At 50.6% G+C, this 9933-nt stretch overlaps 1 protein-coding gene and 1 long non-coding RNA gene across 2 annotated transcripts in view; one reads left to right on the forward strand and one right to left on the reverse strand.

Annotated features, from left to right (window-relative positions):
- The window catches only part of SKOR2 (SKI family transcriptional corepressor 2), a 42830-nt gene extending 39104 nt beyond the window's left edge, over window positions 1-3726 (reverse strand). Inside the window, exons 1-2 of the mRNA XM_081563467.1 lie at window positions 3590-3726; window positions 1-1574 (exon numbers count right to left, since the gene is read on the reverse strand). The exon at window positions 1-1574 is cut by the window's left edge and continues 1065 nt beyond it. Coding sequence (XP_081419593.1) covers window positions 1-1524 — 1524 coding nt within the window. The 5' untranslated portion in view covers window positions 1525-1574; window positions 3590-3726. The remainder of the gene's footprint in view (window positions 1575-3589) is intronic.
- LOC145534971 (uncharacterized) lies at window positions 3667-4932 on the forward strand. Its single transcript, XR_014075144.1, has 2 exons — window positions 3667-4011; window positions 4583-4932. It is a non-coding gene; the product is annotated as an uncharacterized LOC145534971 (long non-coding RNA).
- The last annotated feature ends 5001 nt before the right edge of the window (window positions 4933-9933 follow it).

Here is a 9933-nt window from a genome sequence, read left to right on the forward strand (position 1 = left end):
GCCGCCGGGCTCGGCCAGGTCCAGGAAGGCCTGGCGCAGCAGGGCCGGGCTTTCCCCCAGCGCGCAGCCGAGCGCCGAGGGCGGCTGCGGCGGGGGCTGTAGGTACGTGGGCACCGGAAGCCCGCCCGGGGTCCGCGGAGGCCAGAACATGCAGAAGGGCGGGTAGAAGGCGTCCTTGCGGCCCGCCGGCCAGAAGAGGCCCGACAGGCCGGCCTTGGGCGCCGCGCCCGCGCCGCCCGCACCCCCCAGGGCCTCGGCCGCGGCGCCTGCGTCCTCTTTCTTGTGGCACAAGCCGAAGGCGGCGGCGGCGGCTGGGAAGGTGTAAGGATGCGGGAAGAGGCCCCCGCAGCCCGGGAACTTCTGCAGCACGCCCCCGAACGAGCCCTTGCTGGGCACCGGGATGACCGGGTAGCTGCGCGGCCCTTTGGCGCCGGCCGCCGCGCCCGCGCCGGTCACGCAGCCGCCCCCGGCGCCGCCTCCGGCCGCCCCGGCGCCACCCGAGGCTGCAGCCACCGATAGGCTGGCGGCGGCGGCGGCCGAGAGGCTGGCAGCGGCCACGACGGCCGCCTCCTGCAGCGAGTCGTCGTCGTCCTCGAAGCGCGGCCGCTTGTGATGCGCGTGAGGCGCGCCGGCCAGCTCGGCCAGAGGCGGCGGGGGCGGCGGCGGGGGGGGCGCCCCCAGCAGGTGCGGGCCCAGGAGCCCCCCGCCCCCGGCCACCGCCGCCGCCGCCGCCACCGCGGCCGCCTTGACCGAGCTGAGCGGATGGCAGGCAGGGTGCGTGCCCGGCTGGGGCAGCGCGCGCTTTCGGCTCCCGCCGTTGAACATGGCCTTGACGTCCTCCCAGGCGAAGACGAGCTCGTCCTGGGGGCTCTTGTCCGTGAGCTTGAGATGACGGCGCCACGAGTTGAAGTTGGCTGCGTCCGGCTGCGTGTACTTGGCGTCAGGCGTGCGGTGGGAGTGGAAGATGAACTTGTTGGGCGAGAAGTACATGTTGCAGTAGCTGCATTTGATGCACTTGGCGCGCGAGCTGTTGTAGCGCGCGGGGATGAAGCTGCCGCGGCAGCCCCAGGCGCACTCGTGCGAAACGTCGAAGGCGAAGTTGTCGGGCAGCTTGGGCGGCCTGTTTTCGCCTAGGAACGACTTGCACAAGCGCTCAGCCTCGCGCTTGGTGATCATGCCGCAGCGGCGCGAGGAGATGGGCATGGCCCCGGCGCGCCGCAGGATCTCCAGCTGCACTGGCGTGCACTGCACGCACGTGATGCCCAGCGCCACGCGGCGGTTGTGGATCTCGTTGTAGCTGAAGTTCTTGAGAAGAGTGTTGGAGATCTGCGCCAGGCATAGGCGCTCCTGCCCATCGATCACCAACGACACGATGGGAATGCCGTAGAGGATCACCTGGCCCACCTGGTTGGGTTTCAGGTTGGCGTGGCCCGGTCGCGGCTGGCTCAGCGCGTCGGGCTGGAAGGCGCTCGACGGCGATGCCAGCAGGATGTCGTTGGGCCCGGGCAGCGGGCTGGACGCCATCTCCTCCGCCGGGGAAGCCCGGGCCTAGCCCTCCGGGTCAGCCTTGGAGACTGGAAGGGAAAGGAGAAAGCGTTGGCTAGAGCCTTTTCAGTTTACAAAAGAGAGGGGTGGGTTGTGCGGCTAACTGAAGAATTACAATAACTAACTTCGCTTAAGATATAATTATCACTGGGCAAAGGGACCAAGTTTCAGACCCATTGAAGTCCTCTCTCTTTTAAATTTCTTCGGGAAAGTTCTTTGGAAACGCGGGGATTTGGAAGTACTTCAGTTCTAAATATCCCACGTATATTTTTAAAGAGTCACTTCCTAAGAAACTCAATACCTTATCCCGGATTTATGGAAGCCATTAGACTAAAATGGCATGCCCGTTAGAAATTAGGAAGTAATTATGACAATTGTAACTAGGACAGGTTACAGAAGTTACGGAAAACAGGCTTGGCCATTGAAGCCGAAATTTTAGAATAGAGACCATTCACATTTGCTTGAAAATAGATTGATTTTGGTTAAAACAATAAACCCAAGCCTTTTAAAAAAGCAATGTTTGTGGTATCTGTGGTTTCCTTGGGGGAAATTCACTGCTGGTTGAGACACAGCTCATTAAAGTAAACGAAGAAAGCCCTTCTCCCTGATCTTTGCCATTTGATATTTTGATACTTCAGTTAGAAAATTTGGGGGGAAATGTACAAAGCTATATACAAGATTGCACCAAAATAGGTGTTTCAATCTGCTTGCTAAACTGAGTGGTTCTGGTTCCAATAGTTCGATTAAAAAGATGAAGTTGTAGACTTGAAAATATTCAGATACTGTTTTCCTGTCATTTCCATGACAATGAGCAAATAAGTACAGGCGAGAGTGTTAAGGCCAGAAACAGTGCAAAGAAACTGACCAGTTCTTGGGGATCCTTACTGATGGGCTTTAAAAGGCAAATTTAGTTGTAAGGTGAACCACTTTTTGTGACATTTATTTTTCTGATTTGTGTAGATATCTCTTCACCTTCTAGGGGGGAAAAGCGCCCCACGGTAGGGATAAACCGTGGCCTTGATAATCTGTAGGAGCACTGAAAGCGGAAGCCCAGGGTTGGGCCTGCGGTAAAATTCCTGTCGTCTCTGGTCAGTGGGGTACTTAATGGGGGAAAACAGCCAGTAAATTGAAAATACACCAAAAGCAAGCGAAAGAAACCTTTGTGATGACGCTGCTAAGTCAAAACAAGCCAAGTGGCTCATTCCCTGAGAAACCGACAGTGACCTTTGCACAGCTACTTGCCCAGGGCAGCTGCTAAGAGTATGGTTTGCCCTGGAAAATCGCCGGTGGCGGTGGCATCACCACCCTCCCCCAAGTGCACTGGAGTTTGTGACTATAGAGATTTCACTGAATACACTAGCATATCCCTTTACCCAGATGGTCATATCCATGTCCTCTCTGGGTTCCTGTGACGTCTATCCTGACAACCTTCGCCCTTCTGACCCCTGGATCCTCAGTTCTCATTCCATTCCGTGGCCTCCAGAAAGGCTGAACAAACGCGATCAACGAGAGGAAAACTGGGCTTGTCACTTCGGATGGATCAGATTTCCAGGGGATGGGGCGTTCAATGGCACCGTGATACCTGGGCCTGAAATAACCAGCCCTAGCTTTGCCAAATGGTCCTTCAGTGCTCATCCTCGCCCCCCAGACAAGATTCTCATCTTATCAGACCCTGGGATAATGGCAACTTTTCGCTCCGGAGCGATGTGCTCAGCGGGCCTGGCCCTATCTGGGAGCTGCTCTACGTTAGAGACCCGCCGCCTCCGCAGCGGTAGACAGGGCAGAAGTGTGTCCGACTGAGTGTACTCCAGTTTCACCCCAAGCGCTCCAAGAAACGCCCGTCAGAGCGGAGACACAAATAAGAGGTTTTAGGTAGCGAGATTTTTTCTAAGTGAGTGAGAGAAGGAGAGACAATTAAAAGTTAGTTGATCCGAGGAAGCTGTCGAACTTCCTTATCCCACTTACGAGCCAACGACCCCCAGCTAAATTCCCCTGGCTCCCAAACCAATCACCACCGAAGCCCTCCGCTGCCCCTCAACCTCACCGGGGAAATCCCACCGCTGGGGATCCCAAATCATGGACCGCGAGCTGTGCGCCGAGTGGGGGCCGGCTGGTTCCGGCAGTACCTGGTAACCCCTAGCTGTCTTTACGCGCGTGGCTGCGGGCCCATCTTCCGAGGTCGCTCGGAGGCGAAGCATCCAAGCGGGTCCTCGAATCCAGCGGGCGGGACTTCGGAGGGCTCCGCGTGCAGATGCTGGCGCTCGTCGGCGCTAACGGCGCTGGTACCCCGACCGGCTGAGAAGGACCTCCCGAATAGCGAATTGCGGCGGGGCGTCCCCTCGACCGCAGAAAGTGTGGGCGCGCGGAAACCGCGGCGGGCGAGCCCCAGGTGGAGCGCAGTCTGACAGCGCCTTTCTCTGTCTCTGAACTCGTGTCGGACCGAGGGGACGCCACCCAGCGGGCAAGGTGACGTCACCGTCTCCCTGACACTCCACATTAAAGGGCTGGCATGTTACAGAGAGGGAGGAGGGAGAGCGAAAGGCAGAGAGAGCAGATCCTTTCTCAGCAGGCACGAAAGCTAACACCTAAACCCACCCGCAATCGACAACAACCGCTCCAACCCCTGAGCAAGCGCAGCCGCGGTGCTGGAGCCGCCGATCTGATTCAGCCGTAGAGAGCCCTGTAGTCTGCGTGCATCCCGGGCACCTGGATCCCGGAGGCCCCGGATTCTAGAAGGACGCCTCTAAATTGATTGTATCCCTGCCCGTTATCGTCTCCTCCCCTCATTTTTCTGAGCCACCCTCCTTTGCGAATGCTCCCTCGGGTACGCAGCGCAAATCTGTAGCCGCACTGTGTCTGAAGATACAGGAACCACAATTAGCCTGAGAATAGAATAGTTTCAGCGCTCCATTGAAACACTGTGCAATGAGAAAAGCGGGGGAGGAAGGGAGTTTCTCAATAGTGTACCCAATCTAAAAACTTGGAAGGAAGCATGGAGAATGTCTTCACTTTGGAATATACATTTGCCCTTTTTTAGGACAAGATGCAGAGTGGCATTCTCTATTTTGGAAAGTGCGATTAAGTGAGGACCCCAATGACAGCATGTGTGCACTCATCAATCAACTTCATTCAGAATAGTTCTCTAACCCATTTTGTAAAAGCCATGCAGGCTGAGGCACAAGGAAAAGCTGAGACTCCAAAGCAGAGAGGGCCCCAACCTTGACCTGCACTTGCGCAAGTTGTCGATGCTCCCACGGAAGTAAATTCTCAGGGAATTATGTAGAGGCAAGCCCTTTTAAGAAAAGGAAATAACAACAACAACAATAATGATGATGGGAAAGGCCCATTTCCCATAACTTCCACGAAGTAAAGCACACATACAATATAGTGAAGTGTCAGTGTATTACTTCCTAATGGATCAGCTATTAGCAGTCAAAATGACCACCTCTCCTTTATCAGAAAGGGATAAAGTTGCCTATTTAGAAGACATGCTAAGAAGAATACCTACAGGGAATGTGATTGGGAGATCTTTTAAGTTTTTCCTTTACTATCAGAGCCAAATTTTCGATTGCCGCCTGGTGAAACACACAGGCTTACAGTTGGGTAGTCACACTGTGGAAATGGTTGAAAAAACAACCTACACTAACCCGGAAGCCCGGCGGGACTACCTCATAGCATCAACAGACCACCACTAAATTCGAATATGAATGTGTGAAAGCACTTCATTAAAGGTCAGTAATACCAAAGAGCCAATTGAACAAAAAGTGAGGGATACAGGAATTGTGGCTATTTTAAATGAATATGCAGAAAACAGTTTCAGAGCCACAAAATTTTAACATTTGTTCAAGCATGCTTCAAACGGCAGTGAGGTAATATTTCACCCAGTTTCTAGTTTCTGAAGGCATTATAGGCACAAATTGGGCTCTGTCCTAAGGGGCTGAAATCAACCAAATGCTCCCTAAGTGCCCTCTGAGCCTCCTATCCTAAAAGAAGGAAAACTCACAGGGTACCTGCCCAGCTCATTTGCCAAAAGACAGTTATTTTCATTCACAAATCCATTCCTGTGGAAAGCTGAAGGCTGCCCACTCACCTGCTCTTCTGAAGTTTCCAGGGCCTTGGCCTGATTCTGCCTCCTCTCTAAGGTCAGATGATGGTTTAGTCACTAAGTTGTATCCAACTCTTGTGACCTCATGGACTGTAGGCCTCCAGGCTCCTCTGTTCATAGGATTTTCCAGGCAAGAATACTGGAGTGGGTTGCCATTTCCTTCTCCAGAGAATCTTCCCGACCCAGGGATCAAACCCAATCTCCTGCACTGCAGGCAGATTCTTTACTGACTGAGCTACCAGGGAAGCCCCTGAGATCTGAGGTCAGGTCTGAGGTCTGAGGTCAGGGGTTCCCACCAAAGGAGGGCTCGGCTTCCTCACACTTCCTAGAACCCAGGCTACTAGAAAGAAAGCCTGAACTGCATGGAAAGAAAGCCTGGAAATGGGACAGATTTTAAGACCAAAAATGGGAAGCAATGAAAAGCCTGTCCGCTTATTAATGTACCACCAAAATGTACCCATTTTGGTGTGGTCGCTGCCAAGCAGGAAGAACCACGGGATCTTCCCTTTTGGTTTTGCTGTTCCCATTTGTGCCCCCAAAGACTCCTTGTCCTCTACAGATCCTTATAAAAAAAAATTTTTTTAAGAGAAATGGGATGAATCTTTGCCTTTCCTCCCATCCTTGGTACTCTGAGGACTGAATCCACACCTGAGTGGTACCTGTAGCCACCTCCTTACACCATCTTTCAAGATAAACATTTATACTTTACCTTGGTGACTTACTGGCCATAAAAACCTGAGATTTTTTTTTTAATGCAAAAAAGTTTCACTGGAAAGAGGAATGTGTGATGTAGTACTTTGCACCAATAATTCTAAAAATAACATGGCATTTTATTACCCCAGCGAGTCTAGGGCCTCTGTTTGAGCTGTCAGGCCAATCATATTTTTGAAAGATTAAGGTGGAGAACTGTTATTCAAAGTTAGATTCCGTGTTCCAGCAAATCCTCACCATGAATTTGGAGCTGGACTTCGGAATTACAGTCTGATTATACGTTTTGAGTTGGTGAGCAACTTTCTGCCACTCACTATCTCTCTGATTCTTTGCTGTCTCCTAAGCTTGAACAGGCCTCCTGATGGTTCTCCACTGCCTTTCCATTTTCTTCTTCCAGACCAGGGGCGCCTGATCCTTGTCAGTCCCTGTCCTGGCCCCTGAGAGCTTGGCAAGCTCAGGGAGGAGCAGGCGGTGGCGGGAGGCAGCGGGTAGGGGCCGAGTTAATCAATGCTTTCCTATTCGAGCTGACATGCATTTTACACGTCGGGACTCTCCTCAGCCGGCTAATTGATTCAAATTGTTTTATTGGTTAAACTGGTGTCACCCGTTTGCATGATCTATCACCGCACGGAGGAGAGCATTTCCACTCTCATCTCCGTTCTGGGCGGCTGCGGTTTACCCAGGCCAGGGACAGGTAAAGGAGCCCAGACACCGGACCCAAAGGAAAACCACAAACCGAGCTGGCTGCCTCTGAACTGGAGAAGCGACGTCTCGATGCAGGCGCACGCAGCTGGCGCGGCTGCGTGAATGAAGGTTTCCAGCTTCAGAATTTAGCAGTTGGTTGAAGCGAACCCGCACCTGACCGGGGCTTCCTCCACCTTGGAAGCCGACTATTTCCCAGAGGCGGCGTGTGATCTCTGGGGTCTGAGTCGAAGGCCAAAGCAGAGGAGCTGTCCGCGGTGCTGACGCGGTGCAGCCCTCCGAGGCGTAGCAGATCCTACCGCGTTCAACGCCCTCCCGGAAGAATCCTCCCAGCCTAATATCACTGGAGCCCTTATATTGGGCTCTGGGCTCCAGCATGGCCTTGCAGACTTAAGAGGCAGGCAAGAGGCGACCCAGAAACACCCCCCCCCACTTCTGCCACACCTGCTCCACCTCAAAGGACTCCATCTTCAGCCACTCCCCACCCCCACGCCTGTGTTTTGCATTGACCCAAAAGGAAGATAAAGGCCTTAATATAAATTCATTAAAATCAGAAACAACAGACATTCCCTCTCTTTCTACTCCCAGCTTCGGTACTGGAGAGCCCATGACAGTACAGATCAAAGAAACATCCTCTCTCTCTCTCACTCATTCCCTCTTATCCCATTCTCAGCTCTTAGGCAGAAATATTACTGCTTCTGTGTCCCTGCAAGAGGTGTCCTTAGCATTGATGTTTCTGCATCAGGTAAGGCAAGAAATGGTTTCCTGTTAGTTCCAAGTCTGCAGAAGCAGACCTGCATGGCCCGGAACGAAACCGGAAGACTAGCAGAACTAGCAGGGATGGAAGAATTCTTGTATATCAGAAAGTACAGGCAATTCAGTTAGATTGAAACTGGGTACAAATTTCTCCTCAATCACTTACTAGTTGTGGAATTTTGCTTTGATATCTAACCTCTCTAAATCCCAGTTTCTTCATCTGTAAAATGAAGAGATTGATATGTAACCCACAGGGGTGTTGTGAGGATTAAATAAGATAATATATGTAAAATGCTGGCACACAGTAGCCACTTAATATATGCTAGCTTTAAAAGCACTTTCCTTGGAGAATGGAGACAAGGATCAGGCCTGAACAGTTCCAAAATATGTTTGGAGTCTTTAATAGCTCCGGAATAAAAGATTTCAAAGGCATTTTAGTTTCATGGTGAGCAGAGAGGGAACCAGGTTCCCTGGAGGAACCTTAGTTCTTTTCATTAAAATTTTATCCTGCCCCCTAATTGGTCTAGTGTTTATTTTGTATACAGGTGGCCAGAACCTTAGCTTCTGTTTGTTCAACTCATTTAAAATAAGTTGATAATAAAAATTAGCAGTGGTAATTGCTGTAATGATAATAATTGCTGATAGTCCTTAGTTCCCCTTTTCTACCCAAAAGAGCTTTCTGCAACCTAGAAAGCTGAGCTTAGACTCCCTGGTTTTTCCTCCATTGCTCTGGCTGGAATTACATGAAGGAAACAAAGGACCAGGAGCAAACCAAAACTCATCCATTACGGAAGTCATAGAAGATATGAGAAAATCCTCTGAGCCTTCTCTAAAATACTGTTCATAAACAGGAACCCTTTTCCTGGGGCCAGAGTATCCGAAGAGAAGTACAATGAGAGCACAAACCTAAAAATCTAAATCAGAATTGAGGAAAGGAAGAGAAAATGAATACATTTTGCACTGTATCCCAGCCCCAATGACCCCTTCAGTTCCTCAGGCAGCAATGACTGTGGGAATCAGTGAGATTCTTTCTTATCCTTCAAACAAACCTTTATAAGAAATAAAGACTGTAGGAGAAGGAACCAATGTTTAATTTCCCTTAAAACATTCTCCCAAGAAAACTTGCTCTTGGGTGAGTGGCAGAGAGAGCTCTTACAATACCAGTTCACAGAGGCCAAAGACTAATGGAAACATTTGCTACTGGACTTTCTCCTTTATAAAAAAGAATTCACATTTCTTCATAAGTTCTCACAAGCTTGTAAATACAGCAAAGTACACACATGTGCACATAGTTTACATGAAGTAGTAAAATCCAGAATGGAACATGAACTTGGTATACTGGGTGGTTACTTAGCAAATATTAGTGGACCAAGATAAAATGCAAAGGAACACAAAATACCTGAGGACACACGTAAGGCTATGGATGCATGCTCCCTGAACATACCTAGGAATGTGCATCAAAGAGGGACATTGGCATAAGGAATAGCCCACTAGGCTCTCACCCTTCCTTCTTTTCTCCTTTCTCTCTGTGCATGCATACACATATGTACCCGCCCCCTCCACTTCCCTCCTCGCCATGTTGGGAAGGAGGGAGTCCTTTGAAATGGAGGTGGTCCCAGCTGGAAAACCCCAGAGCTCATTTAGATCACATCACTTCAGGCTTTTGTCTCTGCTCCTGAATAACCTAGGCCGCTACAACAAAAGGATAGGCATCTACATGGAGTTTTCATTGGCAAAGATGCGTCTCAAAGATGCTGCTATAATAATGAATAACAAGGCAAGATGCTTGCCTTTTTTGATTGCCACTCCTAAAGAAGGGAGAGGAGAAAGGAGAAAAGGAAAAGGAGAAAGTGGAGCAAGAAATAAAGACTGTTGGAGAGAAAACTAAGGCGAGTATTTTAGTGGATTTATGCAAAAAGAGTCTAACTGTATGAAGACTTCAACTACCACTAAGAACAAGAAATGTGGTTTGAGGCTTTAAAAAACAAAAAACTGGCTCTTTTGTTTCAGGGAAGCAATTTAAGAAGTAACTGAGGCTGAGGATGCAGAACGGGTGTGGAGCAGCATCTTTTATATCTTGAAGAGGGGAGGCAGAGGAATAAGGGGAGGGGGAG

This window comes from Giraffa tippelskirchi, chromosome 14 (assembly GCF_054371585.1).
Source record: "Giraffa tippelskirchi isolate mGirTip1 chromosome 14, T2T-mGirTip1v1.2.pri, whole genome shotgun sequence".
NCBI lineage: Eukaryota > Metazoa > Chordata > Mammalia > Artiodactyla > Giraffidae > Giraffa > Giraffa tippelskirchi.